Genomic DNA, 25,782 nt, shown 5'->3' with positions numbered 1-25,782 from the left:
TTTGGAAAACTCAGCAGTGGCCACAGGACTGGAAAAGGTGTTTTCATTCCAATCCCAAAGAAAGGCAATGCCAAAAAAAATGTTCAAACTACCACACAATTGCACTCATCTCACACACTAGCAAAGTATTGCTCAAAATTCTCCAAGCCAAGCTTCAACAGTTTGTGAACCACAAACTTCAGATGTTCAAGCTGGATTTAGAAGAGGCAGAGGAACCAGAAATCAAACTGACTCACTGGAAAAGACCCTGATGCTGGGAAATGTTGAAGGTGGGAGGAGAAGGGGACGACAGAGGATGAGACGGTTAGATGGCATCACTGACTTGATGGACATGAGTGAGTAACCTCTGGGAGTTGGTGATGGACAGGGAGGCCTGGCATGCTGCAGTCCATGGGGTCACAAAGTGTCGGACATGACTGAGCGACTGAATTGAACTGAACTACTTAATGAAGCTTACTTTATTCCGGAGAAGGTCAGAGCTTAATAACTTCAAGAACAGAAGTTCATCAGAACCCAGCTCTCCCACATTGTAGGCAGATTCTTTCACGATCTGAGCCACCAGGGAAGCCCAACAGGATATCACCTGAGGCCAAATTAAAAGATCAGGACCTGCATGTACCAGGATTCTTATCAGCAACCCCAGCTCTTGAACCATTGCTATAAAACTCCTCACCAAATCCCCCCAGGTCCAGACACACAGTTTTGAGGGCACAGCTTGCTGTTTCCCTCTTTGCTTAGCAAAGCAACAATGCTATTCTTTTCTACTTCACCCAAATCTCTGTTTTTGATTTCAATTCAGCACTAGTGCACAGAGGTTGAGTTTTCAGCATCAGTATGCTGATAGTCGTTCCCCCTGTCCCCCCTGCCTCTGTCTTATCCTTTTATCCCCAGGGTCACAGGAATGGCATTGAATTAGCTTTTCTACTTCCAGTTTTGCCTGATAACCTATCTTCTCACTGTAGTCAGTGATTTATCTGCAATGCACACCTCTTCCTGCTATTTCCTCCCTGCAGTCCTGCAAGATTCTTTGATGTCTGCCTTCTCTCTCTCCAGCCGTGTCCCCATTCCCTACATCTCTGCTCTTATCTTTTGCTACCCTCGACACAAGCTTCCCAAAGCCTAAAACTGACTAACTATCACTCTCACAGGACTCTTTCTCTGGCCGGAGGCCTCAAAGGCAAGGCAGTGAGAGTGACCCCAGAATGTTTGGTGGAACTCTGGCAAGAGAATATTTTTGAAGCTCCCTTGGTGATTCTAATGCAGCCAGAGTTGCAAAACATGGTAACTTAAAACCTTTGTTTTAGAGATTTAAAAAAAAAATTCAGAGAAGTTATCAGATTCATCCAGGGTCACATATCACGGGACTCTCTGTAACATTATTATTATTATTTTGGGGTAAAAATTACTTATTTCAAAATTTCCCTTTGAATTTCACTCTGTAAGATCTATAGACATGTTTCCAATTTGATGTAATGTTATTTTGAATTGGACACTGAGAGTGTTGTAGCCAAGCATTCTGGGAAACAAACTCACTCAGAAGGACAATGCAGATAGTGGAGTGCAGTTCGTTACACCGGCGGGCCCAAGGCAGAGTCTCCTCTTAGCCAAGGACCCCGACCAGTTTCTGTGAAAACCTTATAACCCTAAGTGTATGTGCTCAAACTCACCTCCCCAAATTCTCTAAAACTAGGCTGAACAAAGGAAAAGAAAGATACAATCAAAGTTAACCCGTGATTCATAAGCCTTAAGCCAAGGTAGTTAACAGTGGACAATTATTAATAGGCCTGTGGTCATACCCCAATAAGCATAATAGAATGTATGATTCTATTCAGTTACACAGATAATTAAGGTATTCTTTTAGGCAACAGAGAGTCTAGGTACGAGCACTGCGGCTCTTCCTTCCGGGGGCCTGGTTTTCCAGTTGTTATGTGGTTTCCGTGGATTCTGGGCTCATAGCTCAAAGTCCACAGTCCAGCCCAAGACGGATTCCTGCTTTCAAGATGGAGCCTGTTCTGTCTGATTCCTCCTTCAAGATGGGGAAAACACCTGTCACTGCTTGTCACTCTCTTATTCAGAATGACACTTCTGTCAGCTACTTCAAGTTGTCCTTTTGAAATCTACTTACTCAAAATTTTTACATGAAAACTTACTTTAGGAGAAGGTAAGGTGGGGCTCAGAAATGCCTTAGTGTGTAGGAACAGTAACGTTCCTTATTTCAAATATGCTATTTGGAGTAAAAGAAAATTTTCTATGTAGCTCTTAAGAAAACGTTTTGTTAAAACCTTTGCAGCTCAATTTAACTAAATTCTGGGTGTGTTTCTGGTCTTTTGTTTTTAAACTGCAAACAGACTTTGAGTTTCTTTCTGTTTCCCCATCATGCCTCATAACCGTCCACAATTAGGTTGTTAATGTTTTAGCCACAGAGCTGATCATCTGTTGTGTTAACAATTTATACCACGTGCTGTCCCAGATTAGAGGGTGTGACATTTGACTCTTCACTGGAATCACTACAGAATGACAAGGCCGGTTTTCTGCCTTCCTCAGACACAGCACAGCTAAGACAGCAGCCAAAGAGACAGATCTGCAACTGAAGACTCCAAAAAGTGAGTTCTACCTCTCCCTGAAAAGTTATCACTCTGAAGATATCATCAAAGGTCCTAGCCAGAGTACTCTAATTCAATAAACTAAATCACACCAAGATAAAGCAGACCAGCAAGACATACAGGCATAAGCGGCTTCATTCACTCTGGCTTAGGTTTTCAATTTATAAAAACCTGGTGATTCTTTTCTCCTTTGGAACAATTCGATTTTAAGGATGTAAATCTAACTGTACTTACAAAACTGAAAAAAATGTTCAGGCTAACTATACACAGCGATAGTTTATATGATTAATGTAGTGAGTTTTCATAGCTGGTTTGTGTGGGGTGAGGGGCTGTTTGTGCATGTATATTTTGCTGCCCTCTACTGGGAATAGAAGGAATGATCGGCAACACAATTTTGTAAAGCAACAAAACCTCAACCAAAAAAAAAAAACAAAAAGGAAAAAGGCGTTATATGCAGCTCCATCTCAACTGAAAGTCTCTTTATGATGGAAATGAAATAATTATCTGGAAAAGCTCTAAGAACCAGGATGAAAACACAGTTGATATAAATGGAACTAATGAAATGAAATACAGATAAAATGCCTGAAGGTGATTAGCCCCAAGGTTTTGTTGCTTGTTCTTGTTGTTCAGCGGCTGTCTTATCCGACGTTTGCGACCCCATAGACAGCAGCACACCATGCTCTCCTGTCCTCCACGACATCCTGGAGTTTGCTCAAATCCCTGTCCCTTGAATCCGTGATCTAATCATCTAGCTTCTGACATCCCTTCTCCTTTTGCCTTCAGTGATTTCCAGCACCAGGGTCTTTTCCTGTGAGTCAGCTCTTCCCATGAGGTGGCCAAAGTATTGGAGCTTTAGCATCAGTCCTTCCAAAGAATATTTAAGGTTGATTTCCATTAGGATTGACTACTTTGATCCCTTTGCAGTCCACGGGATTTTAGAATCTTCTCCAGCACAAGTCAAAAGCATCAGTTCTTCAGTGCTCAGCCTTCTTTGTGGTCCAACTCTCACATCTGTACACGACAACTGGAAAAATCATAGCTTTGACTATGGGGACCTTTGTCAGCAAAGTGATGTCTCTGCTTTTTAATAAGCTATCTAGGTTTGTCATAGCTTTCCTTCCAAGGAGCAAGTGTCTTTTAACTTCAAATTGCCAACATTCCTTTGATCAGAGACAAAAAGCAAGGGAATCCCAGAAAAACATCTACTTCTGCTTCATTTAGTACACGAAAGCCTTTGACTGTGTGGGTCAAAAACAAACTGTGGAAAATTCTTAAAGAGATGGGAATATAGACCACCTTACCTGTGTGCTGAGAGACCCGTATGTGGATCAAGAAGCAATAGTTAGAATCGTACTTGGAACCACCAACTTGTTCAAAATTGGGAAAGGAGTGTGTCAAGGTTGTATATTGTCACCCTGCTTATTTAACTTCTAGGCAGAGTGCATCACACAAAATACCTTGGATGAATCAAAAGCTGGAATCAATATTTCTGGGAGAAATATCAACAACCTCAGATATGCAGATGGTTCCACTCTAATGGCAGAAAGTGAAGAGAAACTAAGGAGCCTCTTGATGAAGGTGAAAGATTAGAGTGAAAAAACTGACTTGAAACTCAATATTATAAAAATCTAAGATCATGGCATCTGTTCATATCACGTCATGGCAAATGGAAGGGGGTTAAGTGGAGCAGTTTCAGATTTTATTTTCTTGGGCTTCAAAATCACTGTACACAGTGACTGTAGCCACAAAATTAAAAAAATGCTTGCTCTTGGAAGGAAAGCTATGACAAAACTAGAGACTGTATTAAAAGGCAAAGATGACACGTTGCTGACAAAGGTCTGTCGAGTCGAAGCTATGGTTTTTCCAATAGTCATGTATGTATGGATGTGAGAGCTGGATGTAAAGAAGACTGAGCACCAAAGAACTGATGCTCTCGAACTGTGGTTCTGGAGAAGACTCTTTAAAGTCCCTTGGACTGCAAGGAGTTCAAACCAATCAATCCTAAAGGAAATCAGCCTTGAATATTCATTGGAGGCACTGATACTAAAGCTGAAGCTCCAATACTTCAGCCACCTGATGCAAAGAGCCAACTCACTGAAAAAGGAGTTGACGCTGGGAAAGACTGAAGGCGAAAGGTGAAGGGGGTGAGATGGTCAATAGCTTCACTGACTCACTGGACATGAATTTGAGCAAACTCCAGGAGATCGTGGGGGACAGGGAAGCCTGAAATGCTGCAGTTCAGATTAGATCAGATCAGTCACTCAGTCGTGTCTGACTCTTTGCGACCCCATGAATTGCAGCACGCCAGGCCTCCCTGTCCATCACCAACTCCCGGAGTTCACTCAGACTCACGCCCATCGAGTCAGTGATGCCATCCAGCCATCTCATCCTCTGTTGTCCCCTTCTCCTCCTTCCCCTAATCCCTCCCAGCATCAGAGTCTTTTCCAATAAGTCAACTCTTCACATGAGGTGGCCAAAGTACTGGAGTTTCAGCTTTAGCATCATTCCTTCCAAAGAAATCCCAGGGCTGATCTGGGATTTCAGAATGGACTGGTTGGATCTCCTTGCAGTCCAAGGGACTCTCAAGAGTCTTCTCCGACACCACAGTTCAAAAGCATCAATTCTTCGGCGCTCAGCTTTCTTCACAGTCCAAGTCTCACATCCATACATGACCACAGGAAAAACCACAGCCTTGACTAGACAAACCTTTGTTGGCAAAGTAATGTCTCTGCTTTTGAATATGCTATCTAGGTTGGTCATAACTTTCCTTCCAAGGAGTAAGCGTCTTTTAATTTCATGGCTGCAGTCACGAAAAGTCATAGAAAAGTCAACTTTTCTATGGTTTTAGAAAAGGCAGAGGAACCAGAGATCCAATTGCCAACATCCGCTGGATCATTGAAAAAGCAAGAAAGTTCCAAGAAAACATCTATTTCTGCTTTATTGACTATGCCAAAGCCTTTGACTGTGTGGATCACGATAAACTGTGGAAAATTCTTCAAGAGATAGGAATACCAGACCACCTGATCTGCCTCTTGAGAAATTTATATGCAAGTCAGGAAGCAACAGTTAGAACTGGACATGGAACAACAGACTGGTTCCAAATAGGAAAAGGAGTTCGTCAAGGCTGTATATTGTCACCTTGCTTATTTAACTTCTATGCAGAGTACCTCATGAGAAACGCTGGACTGGAAGAAACACAAGCTGGAATCAAGATTGCTGGGAGAAATATCAATAACCTCAGATATGCAGATGACACCACCCTTATGGCAGAAAGTGAAGAGGAACTCAAAAGCCTCTTGATCAAAGTGAAAGTGGAGAGTAAAAAATTGGCTTAAAGCTCAACATTTAGAAAACAAAGATCATGGCATCTGGTCCCATCACTTCAGGGGAAATAGATGGGGAAACAGTGGAAACAGTGTCAGACTTTATTTTTCTGGGCTCCAAAATCACTACAGATGGTGACTGCAGCCATGAAATTAAAAGATGCTGCAGTTTATGGGGTCACAAAAAGCTGGACACAACTTAGTGACTGAACAACAAATACTTCTAAAATTCCTCTTTTAATATGTGAAGAAATTTAGGCACAAATAGATAAAGACATTTCCTGAAGACTCCTACTAGAAAAAGAAAGTGGAAATTTGAACCCAGGCAACCTCACTACAGAAGCCATGCCCTTGTAACTACACTAAGAGGCACGCGAGATGCTGGTGCACCGTTGTGGTCAAAATGTACGTGTAGAACAAACTCATCCACGTACTCATTCTTCAAACATCTGTGTTTCATGAGTTGGTCTAAAATTAGTGAGAGTTGGACTGTGAAGAAAGCTGAGCGCCGAAGAATTGATGCTTTTAAACTGTGGTGTTGTTGGAGAAGACTCTTGAGAGTCCCTTGGACTGCAAGGAGATCCAACCAGTCCATTCTGAAGGAGATCAGTCTTGGGTGTTCTTTGGAAGGACTGATGCTAAAGCTGAAACTCCAGTACTTTGGCCACCTCATGCGAAGAGTTGACTCATTGGAAAAGACTCTGATGCTGGGAGGGATTGGGTGCAGGAGGAGAAGGGGACGACAGAGGATGAGATGGCTAGATGGCATCACTGACTCGATGGAGGTGAGTCTGGGTGAACTCCAGGAGTTGGTGATGGACAGGAAGGCCTGACGTGCTGCGATTCATGGGGTCGCAAAGATTCGGACACAACTGAGTGACTGAACTGAACTGAATTTGTTAGGCAAGAATATATTAACACATACTCTCTACCATGATAAATTACAGAAATATTTCACCTTTAGATAACAATTTTGAAAGCAGATACTGAAAGTAAATATGATTTTTATTCCCTAGGTTTTGTTTTCAGTTCTCCAGATTTTGCTCATTTTCATTCCCTTTACACGACTTGGCCTGCTAATGTCTCCTAGCCTTCCAATCTCAGTTTATAATCATGGCTTTAAGGGAGTTTTCCCCACCCTCATCTGTTTCACAGCTTCAGCTCCCCTATGTACCACCACACACAGCGTGGCTTACACAGTAGAAATGGATTTGCTCTTGGTCCTGGAGACTGAAAGTGCAAGATCAATGCTGGTGATCCTCCTGGCTTCTTTTAAAGTATTTATTACTACGTGTTTGTCCATGTCAGGTCTTAGCTGTAGCATAAGGACCTTTGGTTTTCCTTGCAGCTGTGGGATCTTACTATTGTGGCACAGGAAGTTTTGGCTGTGGCATGTGGGATTTAGTTCCCTGAGCAGCAAATGAACCTGGGCCCCCTGCATTGGGAGCAAGGTGTCCTAGCCACTGGACCAGCAGGGAAGTCCTTGGCTTTTTTTTTAATGCAACTTTTTTTAACATTGAAATACAGTTGATTTACAATTATTGTGTCAGTTTCAAGTACACAGCAAAGTGATTCAAGTATACATGGATATACAAATACATATTCTATTTTACAATCTCTTCCATTGAAGGTTATTACAAGATATGTGCTATCCAGCAGGTCCTCGTTGTTATCTATTCTATATATAGTAGTGTGTGTCTCTTAGTCCCAAACTTCTAATTTGTCCCTCCTCCTTCCTTTCCCCTTTGGTAACCATAAGGTGGTTTTCTATGTCTGTGAATATATTTCTGTTTGAAAATAGTTCATCGGTATTGTTTTCATCATTTTCTGTCTGGCTTATTCAGTTAGTATGATCATTTCCTGGCTCTCAAATCACTGTCTTCGCTCTGTGTGCTTACGTGGGCTTTCCTCACAGGCAGACATATGAGAAGAGGCCACTGATTGTACAGGATTAGTATACCATTCTTACGAACTTATCTAACCATAATCACAGCCTAAAACCTTAATTTCCAAACAGAGTCCCATAGGGAGTTAGGGTTTCAACATATGAATTTGGAAGTGACACAATTTAGTCAATAGCATCATCCTATACATTTATATGGGCGTCCCAGGTGGCGTTAATGGTAAAGAATTCACTTGCCAATGCAGGAGACAGATGTGGGTCCGATTCCTGGGCCGGGAAGATCCCCTGGAGGAGGGCATGGCAACCCACTCCAGTATTCTTGCCTGGAGAATCCCATGGACAGAGGAGCCCGGGGGGCTATGGTCCATGGGATCACAGGAGTTGGACACGACAGAAGTGGCTTAGCATGCATGCGTGCATACATTTCTATAGCACTTTCTCCTGTTTTAGAATGATTATAGAGCAATCCCCTGTTGCTCTGTTTCTTTTTAGACATGAGTGTCCTCATGCCAGACCACATGACTACGTCCCCACTGTGTCCCTGGCCAGTTCTGTGCACTTCACGGCCATGTGAAACTGAGCAGGACCTCGTGGGGCTCCAGAACACGGAAGCTTTTCTGTCCCGTTTCTTGTTTGTAGGGGACAGCCTCCAACCTCCATGACCTTCCCTGAATCCAAACGGCAAGTTCAAACAGTCGCTAATCAGGGAAGGGAAGGGATGCAGAGACAAGGGAGGAGCAGTCAGGAAACACCAGCACAGCCCTGGTGCAGGGTCCTGGCCCCCCAGGAACTAAAGCCCCAATAAATGGCAGATGTCAGCATTCTTCATTCCAGAGAAGACCACCCGGGGCCAGATTAAAGGAACCAGTGAAGCTCACCAAGAGATCAAGAGGTCACCTGAGACCGGATTAGAGGAATGCAGACCCGGCACACATCGCACCGTATCAGCAACACTGCCTTTGAATCATTGCAATAAAAACTCCTCACCAAATCCTCCCAGGTTGAGACACACGCTTCTGAGGACAAGAGCCCACTGTGTCCCCTTCTGCCTGGCAAAGCAATAAAGCTATTCTTTTCTATTTTACCCAAAACTCTGTCTCTGAGATTCAATTTAGCACTGGAAAACAGAGGCTGAGTTTTCAGCATCACATGTGCTCCAAGCTGGTTGAAGGAAAAAGGGCAGAAAGGAAGTTCCCATTCTGCCCCTTCACCAGGTCTCCCAGAAAATGGTATAATTAGCAGGGGGAGTAGCTTGGTCAGGTCTAACAGACACCTGGGGCTTTGCTGGAGACAGAACACCGAAACAAGCCTTAAGCTGATTCAGCTGCTGAATGTATGGGCTTCAGTCCCCTCCAAGGTCCTCATCAAAGTCACAGAAGGACATGTCATCAATTAAGCTAAACTCTGGTCACCAGCCATTCCTGGGCCAGGAAGCAGGGGCTTTATCTGCCCAGGCGAGTAGCACACAACCCAGTTTCTATGTTCTTATTTCATGTGAATCAGTCATTTAAAAATAGGGTAAATAATTTAATAAATTATACCCACTGAATAAATGATCACTGCGATGCATAATAAACTCAAAATCAGTTATAAGTAAGTATTAAAAAATGCTGCATTCAGGCTTTTACAAGATTTTATTGTACTTTGAATAACAAGCATGTAACAAATTTAGAGCATGATAAGGATGGAATATCTCAAGTTACATTCCTTACAAAAGCATTAAGTACAGTACACAAAGATTGTTTAAAATATTTTAAAGTCTGCTAAAAAATTATCAAGACATCCTAGGATCTATGGAGTTACCTTTCCTGTCAACTAGAGCACTGACTCCCATTAGCTTTGCTACAATAAAAGTTAACATATATGAACATACACATATAGTAAATGAAATGGAAAATGAAGGCATGCAACAAACATTCCAATTACTAAGCAGGTATGAAGAAGAAAGTATTTTTAGTGTTTCTGAACTCATGATTCCTTTGAACATATTGACCAGGTCTAATGAACCTTTTTCTCCAGAATGTTTTTAATGGTTCATATTTAGACCATTCCCAATGCAATCATTACTCTTTTTCAGCATCATCATTCATTGAATCATCTGAGAATTTGCAAATGGAGTAAGAAACACATCAATCTCTTTCACAGGTGATATTCAAAACACCGAACGACCAACAGTCCATCACCCCTGTCTGATAAGCACAGACACCGGAATAGTGCTCATGTGGTGATGCAGTCTGTTCCCAAGCTGAATATCAGCCCTGATCTCATTTCCCGCGGCCAGATGCACGTTTCAGCTAAGGTAGAAGAATGAGCTATGAAACATGAAATTCACACAGACAAGAAATTGAACTCAAATACTCTGCTGCACGGAGGCTGAACGTGAAACTTTTCACAGTGACTGCAACTGACTGGCTGACAGGCAATGGTGGGTTGTTTTTTTTTATATTCAACTTTGATTAAAACAAATGGACTCACAAGAAACCCTTGAGATTTAGTTAATGCTACCAATCTCAAGGCTCCGAAGAACTGAGGAGCCTTTAAAATCAGTATATGTGACCTTTTCTATATTTTTCCTTAAGGAAAAAACAATAATAAAAACACCGAGGTACTTGAGTTTCTTTTCAAGGGATTACTGTTGTTATCTTCCTGAGATGCAAAGACCACAAAAGAAGAGCACCATGCCGAGGCTGCTGGACGAGGCACCAGAAACTAATAGTTTGGTCCTTTTCGAAAGGGGTCTCTTCCAACAATGACACTAAAACACAGCGATGGATCACAGATGCCCGGGGCGCCTGGCTGTCCTTGGATTCCGGGTTTTCCGTGGTCTCCATCTTTGCCGGGGAGGCCTGGGTCTCCAGGAGGACCTTCTTTGCTTATTCCAGGGGGGCCCTCTGGACCTATGATGGAACATTAGCAACATATGAACACAGAGTTCGTTTCTGGTGCTGACACAGCTGAATCTGTAAAACATGTAAACTGGAAAAGAGACTCTTCAACATTTTACATTTTTGCACTCAAAGTGGAAAGAGAAGGAATCCTCTTGATAATTCTATATGCCTTCCATTTGGAAAAGAACTATCCAAAAATAATTTTCCAAAACTAAGCCAAGCTGTGTTATTACAGAAATCATGCAGCTAATGAAGACACAGAGCTAACATTTTAAGATTTCAATTTGTGGATTTCACAATTTAAAAAATTTAAGATTTCAATTTGCGGCTAAACTATTTCTTACTTTCAGCTTACTTTTGCCAATATTATTTTAAATTTGCCAGTAATATATCAGTAAGCGAAAACTTTAATGAAGTCACTTTTGTGCCATATTTGCAGTCAAAATGATTATTTTCATTATAGGTATATAGTTTCCACATTGAAATACATTGTCATTAGCATAATATCATAATAATCCATACACAAAGGTATTATAACACCAATTTGTAAACCATAATTTAGTTCAACTAGCATGCTCAAAGAAAGGAAAATTAAATCAAGACACTGGCCTTTTAAAGTTGGTGACCGAAATATTTAGGTTTGGGGATGGAGCAATGTGGTTTGGGAGCACTCTCTATCACTAATAATAGTTCCTGCTATTACCACTAATAAATGTTTATTCGACACTTAACTGCTGCTGCTGCCAAGTCGCTTCAGTCGTGTCCGACTCTGTGCGACCCCATAGACAGCAGCCCACCAGGCTCCCCCGTCCCCGGGATTCTCCAGGCAAGAACACTGGAGTGGGTTGCCATTTCCTTCTCCAATGCATGAAAGTTGTTCAAAACGCTTTGTATACAAATTATTGAATCATCTGCTCCACCTAAAAGCCTCAAAAAGTAGTAACATCTAAAATAATAATGATGATACACATTTATTGAAAACACAGCTTTGGTTGTCATACACTGTCTGAAGGCACAGCGTATATTAACTCATTTAATCATCCAACAGTGTCATGATACAAAGAAAGCCGAGCGCCGAGGAACTGATGCTTCTGAACTGTGATGTTGTAGAAGACTCTTAAGAGTCCCTTGGGCTGCAAGGAGATCCAACCAGTCCATCCTAAAGGAAATCACTCCTGAATATTCATCAGAAGGACTGATGCTGAAGCTGAAACTCCAATACTTTGGCCACCTGATGTGAAGAGCTGACTCATATGAAAAGACCCTGATGCTGGGAATGATTGAAGGCAGGAGGAGAAGGGGACAACAGAGGATGAGATGGTTGGATGTCATCACCGACTCAATGGACATTGAGTTTAGTAAACTCCGGGAGTTGGTGACAGACAGGGAAGCCTGGTGTGCTGCAGTTCATGGGGTTGCAAAGAGTCGGACACAACAGAGCGAATGAACTGAACTGAACTGAAATGACATCTTATCACTATTTCACAAATGAGAAAACCGAGGGAAAGCAAAGTTAACACAGCTAGCAGAGTTTGGCTTTTGAGTCCATTCCAGCTTTATTTTGTGTCCCTGAGAATCATAAAGATAAGATAGTGATACAGACAGTGATATACATTAGATAGGCATGAGCAACTGAAACCATATGAGAGCTAGTTTAAGGAGTGGTATTCTAAAGAATTGAAATGATAAATGAGAGGGAATCTTGAATGATTCATGAATGTAATATAGGATAAAACTTCTAGTAGTTAGATCTCAATGTGCTGAATGTGAATCACTCAAAAAAGGGAAGAAAAGTCTTGATTTCAAATCTTTGGACATAGATCTATGGTGATTTTCCTAAAGCAAAATGTGCAGGAACACTTATGAGCATCACCAGTTCTTACCTGGGGGACCAGGAGGACCTTGTGCTCCAGGATACCCAAGTCCTTGGCTCCCCTTTGCCCCGTTCCGTCCAGGGAGGCCTGCAGAGTGTCAGAGAGGTGAATAAGCTTACTTTTCCCATTAAAATCACTTCCTCCTAGATTGTTTCTTTCAAAGCTGTTAATATATACATTAAAGAAAAATAAATCTTTAAAAAAAGTTTCACCTACTTATTATTACTTACCACCTATTTATTATTACTAATGGGAAAGAGAATTTTTTAAACCACAATTTTTAAAATGATTAATGGTCTAGAAATATGAGATTAAATATTAAGAAAGGAAAATTGTTGGAATTAATTTTGAAATTATTTAGCCCTTTCTGTTAATCATAGCTGTTCCTTTGATGAAACATCTAAATTGTTCAAATCATATTAAATTAAAAGGAAATAATTATCAACCAACATTTCACATAAACATTCAGAGGCAAAGAGCAGTTAAGTTGTGGCTTACTATTAGAAAGTTTGGTTGCAAAACCTAATTTTCTTTTTCTTTAAGATTTTTTTTTTTAATGTGGACCATTTTTAATGTTTTTATTGCATTTGACACAACACTGCCTCCACTATTTTTTTTCTTAATTTTTTTATGGTTGGCAACATTTTTATTTATTTATTTTTTTAACCACTTATCATTTATTTATTATTATTATTTTTTTTTACTTTACAATATTGTATTGGTTTTGCCATACATCAACATGAATCCACCATGGGTGTACACGTGTTCCCCATCCTGAACACCCCTCCTTCCTCCCTCCCCATACCATCCCTCTGGGTCATCCCAGTGCACCAGCCCCAAGCATCCTGTATCCGGCATCAAACCTGGACTGGCGATTCGTTTCTTATATGATATTATACATGTTTCAATGCCATTCTCCCAAATCATCCCCCGCCCCGCTCCCTCTCCCACAGAGTCCAAAAGACTGTTCTATACATCTGTGTCTCTTTTGCTGTCTCGCATACAGGGTTATCGTTACCATCTTTCTAAATTCCATATATATGCGTTAGTATACTGTATTGGTGTTTTTCTTTCTGGCTTACTTCACTCTGTATAATAGGCTCCAGTTTCATCCACCTCATTAGAACTGATTCAAATGTATTCTTTTTAATGGCTGAGTAATACTCCATTGTGTATATGTACCACAGCTTTCTTATCCATTCCTCTGCTGATGGGCATCTAGGTTGCTTCCATGTCCTGGCTATTATAAACAGTGCTGCAATGAACATTGGGGTACACGTGTCTCTTTCAATTCTGATTTCCTCGGTGTGTGTGCCCAGCAGTGGGATTGCTGGGTCATAAGGCAGGGGAGATACCATGATCACTATTTTTTTTTTTAATGTTTTAGTTTTTTGGCCCTAAGACATGAGGGACTGCAGTTCATTGACCAGGGATCAAACCTACGCCCCATGTATTAGAAGGCTAAGCCTGAACCACTGGACCACCAGCAAAGTCTCTAATTTTTCTTATAATAGAAAACAATGTTGAATACAATAACAGATGTTACCAAAGTCAAAATAAAGGAAATGGTGACTGTGATGTTCTATTTAAAGACATTATTGGACACAAGCAAAATTTCTAAGTTCATTGTCAACATTTTCTGATTTACAAGTTCACATGCTTCATAACCTTGAACTTTGTCTCTTGACTTTATGATATGCTTTCAAAAAGTACAATAATTATTCTTTAACTCAGTTGACAAATTATTTAAAGATTTAGGGATAGAAAAATTTTTTGTCTTCAAGAAGACAAACATGAACTCTTGTCTATTAAATCACTTTAAGAGGTGAATACAAAAAAATATCTTTTTCTGTTGTTCATTTGCTTACACATACAAACTAAGTACCTTTTAATCCTTTGGCACCTGGGCGTCCCGGAGCTCCCATTAATCCAGGAACACCATCTCTTCCTGGCAAACCAGGGAATCCTCGGGGACCTTCTGGGCCCATGGGACCAGGTGGCCCTGGAATACCAGGGGAGCCGTGCTGGGGCTGGCAATGATCACAGCTTTGAATTCTTCCACTTTGAAGTAAGACAGGTAACTGGGCTTGAAAGCAAAGAAACCCCCACCCTTATGTTTAAATGGTGAATGGACATTAATAATATCACTTATAATTTAAAAAAAAGATTTACAGATGCTTAACTTTTGGCCAATAACTTCATTTCTAGAAATTTAACTAGGAAATATCCATTGCTGTTTACAATAATTTTATTATGGAAATTGCTTCAAATAAGAGGGGAAAGTACCTCCCTAAAAGAAACTGTTAAATTATAAGTGTCATATTGGGGAATAAAATTACTAGAATTACGTCAGAAAATAAAATTTAATCAATGGTGAAATAATAATAGATTACTTTATGAAAAAGATTACAAACGTTACCATGTAATGTTTGTAAAATACTTAATGTAAAAATACTTATCTAGGAGAGACAAAGATGGATAAATGTCCTTTATTTTCTTCTTTATCTTACTTACACTTTTATAATTTCTACAAAAATATTATATTACTTCTGAAATTTGAAAGTTATTAAAATCTGTATGTTTGAGACTTACCTCTTAATACATCAGTGCAAACTTGTCGAATAAACTGTTCTGAAAATTCTCTCCCCTGCATCAAATTATTCGGGGTTATAACATGGACATGCCAAGTACAAAGAATGAAATCATAAGAACTGTGAAAGAAGCAGAATACATACAGGCTTCCCATCCATTCCTGGGGGGCCCGGATCACCTGGTTGCCCAGGGGGCCCCTGGGGGCCCGGGGGCCCCATCTGACCATCCACCCCAGACTCTCCTTTGGCTCCAGTGGCACCTCGGGCACCAGGCTCTCCCTTTTCACCCATCTAAAAACAAGAGAAATCGTCAGAAGTTCTATTTAAATATTTCAGGAGGTATAATTGCACCATAAAATATGTCCTCAAGAACACAGATATGAATAAATACAAACATATTTCTAAATTATACAGGTAACTGCTGGGAAACACCATAATTGATCAGGAGGGAAATTTCATACCATATTAAACAGCAATTTATCCGTCCAATCAACCACCCATCCAACCCTACAAATAACTGTTACTTAGTACATACATTGATTAGGCAATATGCATAGTACCAGAGATACATCAGTGACCGCGACAGTCTTGTTCCCACAGACTTTAAATTCTAGGGGTAGGCATAGAAATGCGTAATAGTCCTCACTGGAAAATACGCAGAAAAACAGCTCCTAATTTAGAATAGGAATCAATACTATTGACAAATGCGTACCATTTCATACCTAATTCAGTGAACCTGCAAATTCTGAAAATCTCTATTTAGGAACTATTGAAGGACATGAAAGATATTTTCTGTTTGGAATGTCAACAGCTAGATTTATTTATACAGTACTGAAAATTAAGCCGTGAGGACTGGACAGCATAATACAAGAAGAAACATACCTCTCCTTTTGCACCGTGATGGCCTTGAATTCCCTTTAAAAATTAATAGGAAAAAAAATGTGCAAGTTACAGTACTAGCAATGTGGCATGTACCCTTTAGACATATTTAATCAAACTTTAATTTTTGGTTTGGAAGAGAGCAATAGAAATAGTGACAAAATTATATATACAAGAGACCTTTTTAAAGGAGACTAAGAAAAGGCTACCCACTCCAGTATTCTGGCCTGGAGAATCCCGTGGACTATACAACTCCATGGGGTCGCAAAGAGTCGGACACGACTGAGGGACTTTCACTAATGACTAGGAAATACACTAAATGAATAATATAAAAGGGTTAATTTATATAACTTTCATTTGTCTATATGAATATTTTCATATGATGAAGGTCAAATATGTAGGTTAGAATGTCATTCTATCTAAATTCTTTTAAAACTCTACTCTTATTTTAAAATATATTACTAGTTTAAGGAAAATTAAAACTCAAGTCAGAGAATATACCCAATATTTAATAATAACTATAAATGGAGTATAGCCTTTAAAAATTGCAAATCACTATATTGTAAACCTTATATATAATTGTACACTAACTATACTTCAATAAAAAGCTCAAATCAGTAAAAAAAAAAAAAAAAAAGGAATATTTATTTTTTTATTCAGTGATTAAGATTCTATTTTTTTTTCAAATTTGTGTTCTTAAAGTTAAATTTTATTTGAGTACTATAGATAAACAATGGGTTAAAGAAAAGATAACATAGGGAAGAAAAACATACTGTCCTATGCTTAAGTCACTCACGGCTGGAAATTCAGAGATTAGGAAAGCAGCATGTTAGTGTGAAGTCAAGTGGGCCTTAGGAAGCATTACTATGAACAAAGCTAGTGGAGATGATTCAATTGCAGCTGAGCTATTTCAAATAGTAAAAGATGATGCTGTGGAAGTGCTGCACTCAATAAGGCAGGAAATTTGTAAAATTCAGTAGTGGCCACAGGACTAGAAAAGGTCAGTTTTCATTCCAGTCTCAAAGAAGGGCAATGCCAAAGAATGTTCAAACTACTGTACAATTGCACTCATTTCACACGCTAGCAAGGTAATGCTTAAAATCCTTCAAGCCAGGCTTCAACAGTACATGAATTGAGAACTTCCAGGTGTATGAGCTGGATTTAGAAAAGGCTGAGGAACCAGAGATCAAGTTGCCCACATCCACTGAATCAGAGAAAAAACAAGAGAATTCCAGAAAAGCATCTTCTTCTGCTTCATTGACTACATGAAAGCCTTTTACTGTGTGGATCACAAAAATCTGTGGAAAACTCTTAAAGAAATAGAAATACCAGATCACCTTACTTGCCTCCTGATAAACCTGTAAGCAAGTCAAGAAGCAATAGTTAGAACTGGACATGGAACAAAGGACTGGTTCAAAATTGGGAAAGGAGTACCCTGCTTATTTAACTTATATGCAGAGCACATTAAGCAAAACACTGGGCTGGATGAAGTACAAGCTAGAATCAAGATTGCCGGGAGAAATAGCAATTACCTCAGATATGCAGATGACACCACCCTTAGGGCAGAAAGGGAAGAACTAAAGACCCTCTTGGTGAAAGTGAAAGAGGAGAGTGAAAAAGTTGGCTTAAAACTCAACATTCAGAAAACTAAGATTATGGCATCTGGTCCCATCACTTCATGGGAAATAGATGGGGAAACAGTGGAAACACTGATAGACTTTATTTTCTTGGGCTTCAAAATCACTGCAGATTGTGACTGCAGCCATGAAGTTAAAAAATGCTTGCTCCTTGGAAGACAAGTTATGGCCAACCTAGACAGTATATTAAAAGGCAGAGACATTACTTTGCCATCAAAGATCCAGACTCTAGTCAAAGCTATGGTCTTTCCAGTAGTCACGTATGGATGTAAGAATTGGACCATAAAGAAGGCTGAGTGTCAAACTGATGCTTTTGAATTGTGGCACTGGAAAAGACTTGAGATTTCCTTGGACTGCAAGGAGATCAAACCAGTCCATCCTAAAGGAAATCAGTCCTGAATGTTCATTGAAGGACTGATGCTGAAGCTGAGAGCTCCAATACTTTGACCACCTGATGTGAACAGCCAACTCAATGGAAAAGATCCTGATGTTGGGAAAGATTAAGGGCAGGGGGAGAAGGGGACGACAGAGGATGAGATGGTTCGATGTCATTATCAACTCAAAGGGCATGAGTTTGAGGAAACTCTGGGGTATAGTTAAGGACAGGGAAGCCTGATACGCTGCAGTCCATGGGGTTGCAAAGAGTCAGACACGACTTAGCAACTGAACAACACAAATTTTGTACAATGGGCTTCTCAAGTGTCATTAGTGCTAAAGAACCCGCCTGCCAATGCAGGAGACCCAAGAGATACAGGTTTGATCCCTGGGTTGGGAAGATCCCCTGGAGGAGGCACGGCAACCCACTCCAGTATTCTTGCCTGAAGAATCCCATGGACAGAGGAGCCATAGGAGAGTGAGACGTGACCGATGCAACGTAGCATGCATATGTGCATGTTGACCAACATGGCAGTTTTTTCTTCCCATGATATAAACTAGGGCCCTTTACCTGAAGCTTTCTCACCATCACAATCATGGGATACATCTGAATGGTTCCTTTAAAGTTTTTCCTCTTATCTTTTACATAGTCATTCCAATGATATTTTTGAGAGATGATAAGAACCTTTAGGAAATACACTAGAATTTTTTGTTTTTGAAATTTATTGTACATTCAGGCTCCAAAATCACCCAGTATTAGTTTAGAACAAAGGGTAGAGCTTTCACAATACACAGGAGGGATTTCATTAATCAACTTTATTATTTTTTATTGAAATATAGTTGATCATTAATCAACTTTTAAAGTTAAAAATTCATGTTCTGCAATTCAATATAAAATTCAGTGTATAACATCTCAATATGAAATTCAGTGTATAACAAACATTTCAATAGAGAATTCCATGTATAACAATGAAGTTTGAGGATTTATGTTGATTTATTTCTAGGTTCCTTCAACATGAAGATACAAATGAGACAGAAGAAAAAATTAGGGAAAAATCAATGTTTGGCACAGAATAAGGGAGATTCTCAAAACTTGAGCATAAAGACACTAAATTTTAGTTTTCATATAAAAATCAATCAGTGAGTAAAATACTCTTTGTCAAGCCATTCTTTAAATATAAAGGTTTCTGAAGAAATGCAGATATGTCCCCTACCAGATAGAATCCTGCAATTGGATCCAGGTAAGGGGAAAGATAAAAGATAAAAGGATAAAAGCTCCCAGGACTAGAACCAAATTAGAGCTGAAACTGAAAACAGCTGTCAGCTGAGAATCCACTTAGATGATCTTGTGAGAGAAACATTTGCTTGGACCCCATTCATAACAAGAAGGCCAAAAAAAAATCAAATCGTACACGTGCAGCACTTGGTAGGATGACAGGTAACTTAGGGCTTTGTTTACTTAGAGGGGTGGGACAACCGCTCAGCAGCTGAGGCCACAACTGCCCCAACCCCTCTGCAGACTCGAGTCATGGCAGTGGAAACGCAGCTTCCAACCCACCCAGGACAGAGCTTTCCAGCAAACCCAAATCCTGCCTTGGGGGAGGCAGACTTGCTTTTTCTCTTGGGAAGTGAGAAAAAAAAAAAGAAGATGTTAAGGGAACCTTGCCAAGGGTGTCATCTGTCAACCAGTGAGCTAGCCGCCAAATTGTGCGCTCAGAATCCAAAGGAAATAGGCTCCTACCGGAGATTCTGTGAGTAAAAGGTGGGAGGACCGGCCGGGGTCGTGGAGGCTGACGCATGGAGAGGTGAGGCTCTCCTGTGAGAAGAGCCGTGCACAGATGCTGTGTGGTTAACCTGGGGAAGCAGAGCAGGGCGGCGAGGAGCAAGGACAGAGCTGCCTGTCATCCGGCGGTTTACCATGGGGCGAAGGGGCCCAAACTGAGGAGACCTTTCTTCCTGACCGTCACTGCACACGGGCGGACCCGGTCCTGTGCGCTCTCAGTGACGCCTGCTCTGAAGCCCAGCTTCTAGGCTCTCAATTTCCCAACACCCAACGCTCACCTTTCATCTAAGACGCGCCCGGGGCCCTGTGCTTTCAAACACATGCCTTCCCACCCGCCAGGCCCTCTCCCATTCCTCCAAGCGAGGGACCCAGAAACTCTGCCCTTCGAGCCGTCACCTCACGGTTTCATCCTCCTACCACCAGAATCAGTGCAACTACGGAATCTGCCTTATGCCCACACTCCCTATCAGTTGGATGATTTTATTTGTCCAGTTTGGCTCTGACTTAACCTACACACCACGTGACAACCTAACAGAAACATGGCTTCAGAGGAGGAGTTTAGTCAAAGAGGAAGAAAGTTAGCGCTGAAGCACACAGGTTACTATGTGTAAGTCAGATAGCTGGTGGGACGTTGCCGTGGAGCTCAGCCTAGAGCAATGGGATGGGGCTGGGAGGCAGGCTCAAGAGGGAGGGGATATATGTGTGTTTATGGCTGGTTCACATTGTCAGACAGCAGAAACCAACACAACATTGCAAAGCAATTATACTAGTAAAATTTTTCTTAAAAAGGAAGAAAAGCATATATCCATTCCATGACAGTTCCCTGAGATGGGATTAACACATTTATAGGGTAGCAAATTGTGTCTTTGAACAAACTAGAGGGAAACAAGTCGATTCTTTTACTACACAGGGCCTCAACTGCTCACATTTTAAGAAGAAAATAAAAACTCAGCAACAGGTACAGAGATGTTGCTATGAACGGCTGCCTTGGGCCATTACTACTCCAAGAAGCAGGTGGAACTGTCTACCTTCAGTCATTTTTTAAAATGTGGACCATTTTTAAAGTCTTTACTGAATTTATTACAACATTGCTTCTGTTTTTACATTTTGGATTTTTGGCTGAGAGACACGTGAGATCTCAGCTCCCTGACAAGGGATTGAAACAGCACCTCCTGAACTAGAAGGCAAAGTCCTAATCACAGGACACCAGGGAAGCCCCGGCCTTTAGTCATTTACTTGGTCAGAAATAAGTATTGAAAGTCAAGTTTCACAGCCACAGAGAGTATCAGCATGGGAAAATAAAAATATAAATCGAATAATTAAAGCAAGCCCTGATCACCATCACCACGAGGATTCTCGTCCCTGTGCACTTAGAGTGCACACCACACCTCCCCTTCTCCTCAGTCATTTTTATTTGCAAGTAACTCTCTCTCAGTCTTGTTCAGTTATGTGATTCATTAATTCATTTTCCATTAAAAAAAATACCTGGAATCCTGGAATCCCTGGTCTTCCATTTTCTCCCTTTTGACCCTTTAAAATTGAATAAATGTCATTTATTAGTTCACACATACATGATGCGTTCACACATACAACGCATACTAGTACTTTGCTGCTATCTAGAACAAAGGTCACAAGAGCAGTGATGTAAATATGCAAAACGATGCAAGAGAAGAGAGGAAAAGAAGTGAGAGGAAAGTCAGCCTAACCTTAGAGTTAAAATTGACGGAGACAGGAACAAACTACTGACTTTGGGGAACATGTAAATAGAACGTGTTAGACAATTGAGGGTGTTCTGCGGAGTCCATGCTCACGGCATGAAAACTGTTTAAAAATCCAGTGACTGTGGTCTTTTTCTTAACTTCAATGGCATTATGTTTGGTGTGGATTATGCACATGTGAGGGCAAGAAGACCACTTTACAGACATTTTAAATTTAAAAGACATTTCTACATTTACACTGTAAAAAATATTTTGAATGAAGATCTTTAAATTGGGACAAATAAAGAAAACTTGATAAAGATACAAACATATTTGTCCATTCAATTAATATTTTGTATAAGACATCCATCTTGTATAAGACATTGGGCCAGACCCTGAAATACCACTATTTCATCCCTATGTTGAAAGGGTAATTAATATAGTCTAGTAAAACATACACCTAGATATACAATCAGTTAAAGATCTAGTGACTGAAATTTTAAATCACTCCTGAATAGCAGGTTTTTTTTTTTTTCCATTTAGTTATACCCATGAATTCCCAGGGGCCCTGTTTGCTGGCAGGACCCGGTAACAGTGTCCCTATGTTGCCATCAAGTTGCTTACTGTGTAGTGCAGAAACTAAGCAAATTAATATCTTAAATATGCAGTTAAATTCCAAACTTCAAAGTGGCTAAGATTCTAAATCTCAACTGTTCTCAAAACAAAAACAAACTAATGTGCATGATAAAGGTATTAGCTGACCCGACAGTAGTAATCGTATTGCAGTATATAAATGGATCAAACCAACACCTTTTACACCTTCAACTTACTCAACTCACACATTTTTTGTGGTTGGGGGAAAGGGTGACTGGACTCAAGAAGACTAGTTAGAATGATGCTTCAGTCACCCAGGACCCATGACAAGAAATGACCAGGGTGGTGGATCTCAGAGAAGGGGCTTAATTCAACTTTCATTGTCTGAAACACACTGAGCCTGTGACCCTAGCAGATTTTCATTCTGAAATTTTCTTTTATGCCTCCAGATATTCCAGAGTTTTGAACATCCTGGGAAATTTTGCAGTGTCTTTGTTTTATATGAAGCTTATTTTATGTAGCAAAACTCAGCCACTATCACTAAGCTTTGTAATTTTAAAAACATCGCTGAAATACTGTCTGTCCAGATTTATAATTTTGGTCAGAAAAATCTTATATATTTCTAGAACGTGAAAGACTGAAAGGCCGACAGATACAGTTTATTCCTTATCAGTGTGTCACTGATTCAGCCAGCAGCGTCCTATTCATGGACCAGCGATCAGTTAAGGAAAAATCTCTTCTAGAGCCACTTGGACTGAGGTAGAACTGTCCTCACCTCTCAAAGCTGTCGCACATTTCTTCTCTTCACCTTTTTCACTAAGACGTCCAAAACCAAATGTCCTTCTAAATCACCCTAGATTTCTTCAGCCTGATCTAATTTTCTGGTATAATTCTCCTTCTTTTTATTAGTTTGAATATGTTTTATATGTAGAGTGAACAGTGTCTTATCAAATTTATTTGGGCATAAGTCATGTCAAATCATCTGGTGAAACCAACACACCACAAAGTATATAAATGAACAGATATTACAAGAATAAAGCAGAAAGTCCTGATTTTGTTGCAAGCCAAAAAAAAGCCAGTAACGTACCTGAATGCCCCTTTCACCTTGATTTCCTTTGTCCCCCTGCAAAAAGGCAGTTTTATATGTAGCATAATATAATATATTCTGTAACCTTTCAAATAAACATGTTTTTCTTCAGCAAAGAAAAATACATGGTCTCATGCAAATTCCACAAGTGCCTTATATACAGAAGCTAACATAATATTTGGGAAGAGAGTAAAACCACATTATGTCAAAGCAATGTTCTAAATGAATACTTTCTTGTGCTCTTATATTCAAAAGAAAGTTTACTACAATTTCTTTGTTATAAGGAAGAAGAAAACTTTTCCATATTGATGACAATCTGAGGTTAAACAAAGAGAAGACTTGACAAATCATTTTTTATGAAATCAAACTGAAAAGTCTTCTTACTATTCAGCCAATAGTAGCCACAGATTTATAAGAAACAATGAAACAATGTTGAAATGGCATTTTAGAAAATATATGCTTCAAAAATTAACTTTTGGGGTAAAGTCATATACCATAATATTGTTTCCTGGAGTTTCTCAGCCAGGAGAGATGTTTGAAACCAACTAGTTCAATGTCTTTGCTTTTATAATTAACACACAGATCGGGAAAGGTAAGCATTTGCTGAAAGTTGAACTTGGGCCATGCTATCCAAACATAGAGTTTTGTGCTTACAGCAAATAAAACACAGGTTTTCTTTTAACTGGCAAGTTTCTGAACAAGGAAATTCTCTAAATCCAAACATATATTCACATAGATTTAGTAAGTAAATCGGAGAAGGCAATGGCACCCCACTCCAGTACTCTTGCCTGGAAAATCCCAGGGACAGAGAAGCCTGGTAGGCTGCAGTCCATGGGGTCACTAGGAGTCGGATACTGAGCGACTTCACTTTCACTTTTCACTTTCATGCATTGGAGAAGGAAATGGCAACCCACTCCAGTGTTCTTGCCTGGAGAATCCCAGGGACAGGGGAGCCTGGTGGGCTGCCATCTATGGGGTCGCACAGAGTCGGACACGACTGACTTAGCAGCAGCAGCAGTAGCAGTAGTAAGTAAATACTATAGTCAATAGTATTAAATAAATACTAGCCACTAAGAGTCCAACACTTAATCACTGCTGTGTGGACCATCCTTGTGTCAGCAAGTGCTGCCTGCCACTCATCAGAGCAAAAAAGATCACTCTGGGGACAATAACCTAGGGCCCGAACAGATAACACATGAGGGATAGAAAAAATGAAATGATACAAAACTTGAAACAGCAAGGGATACAAAGATGGAGACATAAGAATTTGTACCCTTTACAGAACAAAACTGGTACAGTCACTTTTAACCTGGATGCTTAGATACTAACTCAGGGGTGTGGACTTCTCTGACAGATAGCCAGTTAAGTTCTTGCTCAAAGCCTTCAAGCCGACAATGATATTTATACAGATACAACTCAGAGCTTTTTTATTTAACGGGATAGAGAGAGAACCCAAGGGAATGCTATCTTATCTCACCAAAATATTTTATGTGACTATATAAGCCTTACATTTTAAACTCAAATTAACTTTAGATGAACTATTATGTAATATAATTGTTTCAGAGAAAAGAATATCATGGTCAAGCATTCTGGTTGTAATTTTTATCATTTCAGACTTCTGCTTCAATTTGGGAAAGATATTCATACTTTGGTTAAGAGTGGCTCGAGTTGAATATTTGGTAACCTGGAAGGGTTAGTTTTAAATTTACACTGCATCTGCTTCTGTGAGTTGAGCCCTTTTTTGTTATTGTTAGCGTACACAATGGCCTGCGGGAGGGAGGGAACCTGAGCCACCTGTGAAGGACTGTCAGGAAGTGATACTAACACATCCCCCACCTGAGCCTTGCCATTCTATAGGAAACTTGCAAGGACTGAATAGTCTTTTTCCTTTGTTTCCTCACCTCCCCCGATCTCTGATCCATAAAAGAACCCAGCAACCAGGCCCTGACAAGAAGGTTCTTTTGGGGCACTAGCCTGCATCTTCCTGGTCAGCTGGCTCCCCGATTAAAGTCTCTTCCTTGCCTCAAACCTCGTCTCTCGGATTCACTGACTTGTCGAGTGGAGAGCAGAGCGAGCTTGGACTCGGTCACACTTTCCCTAAAAAATTCTTGACTCGCCTGGGTTGACTACTGAACAATATGAATTTACAGGATATTACTTAACTGTATATTTTCTGATCTATCTTTTCCAAGGTCCTCACGCAGGAGACAGTACCCATGCAGGGACACGAAAAAGGCCACAGCTCTTGGCATGGGGTTGAGCACATTACGTGTGCGCCAAGTACGTAGGTCATCTCACCGCTGAATGTATCATTGGCCCTCCTATGCTACTTGCCCAAAAGAAAAACCTACATGTTCACAGCTGATTAACACTGAATTATGTATCCTAAAAATCATACCTTTTTCCCTTGAATTCCAGGTAAACCCAGGTATCCTGGTTCTCCTGGGGGACCCACCGCTCCTGGCTCTCCCTAAATAACACAGAAATCACATGAACATCGCAGACCCACTGCTTGTGAACAGCCCCACTGCTTGTATCTCTACATACA

General features: G+C 40.3%; 1 protein-coding gene across 3 annotated transcripts in view; it reads right to left on the bottom strand.

Moving 5' to 3' along the window:
• Positions 1-9,444: 9,444 nt before the first annotated feature.
• Positions 9,445-25,782, bottom strand: part of COL21A1 (collagen type XXI alpha 1 chain) — a 231,591-nt gene continuing 215,253 nt past the window's right edge. For 2 of the 3 annotated variants that reach the window (XM_086370609.1, XM_086370608.1), the window contains 9 exons: positions 25,633-25,704; positions 23,235-23,270; positions 21,342-21,386; positions 16,065-16,097; positions 15,327-15,473; positions 15,184-15,238; positions 14,477-14,677; positions 12,601-12,678; positions 9,445-10,726 (listed from right to left, as the gene is read on the bottom strand). In XM_086370609.1, the coding sequence (XP_086226735.1) occupies positions 10,539-10,726; positions 12,601-12,678; positions 14,477-14,677; positions 15,184-15,238; positions 15,327-15,473; positions 16,065-16,097; positions 21,342-21,386; positions 23,235-23,270; positions 25,633-25,704 (855 nt within the window). In that variant the 3' untranslated portion in view covers positions 9,445-10,538. Of the gene's footprint in view, positions 10,727-12,600; positions 12,679-14,476; positions 14,678-15,183; positions 15,239-15,326; positions 15,474-16,060; positions 16,098-21,341; positions 21,387-23,234; positions 23,271-25,632; positions 25,705-25,782 lie in introns of all 3 variants that reach the window. The other variant, XM_086370610.1, reaches the window with a different exon arrangement.

The sequence above is a fragment of the Bos grunniens genome, chromosome 23, assembly GCF_055505025.1.
Source record: "Bos grunniens cultivar Pamir isolate PY7600 chromosome 23, Bosgru_T2T1.0, whole genome shotgun sequence".
NCBI lineage: Eukaryota > Metazoa > Chordata > Mammalia > Artiodactyla > Bovidae > Bos > Bos grunniens.
The sequence above is the reverse complement of the archived record's forward strand: the minus strand, read 5'-3'. Positions and strand labels throughout refer to the sequence as shown.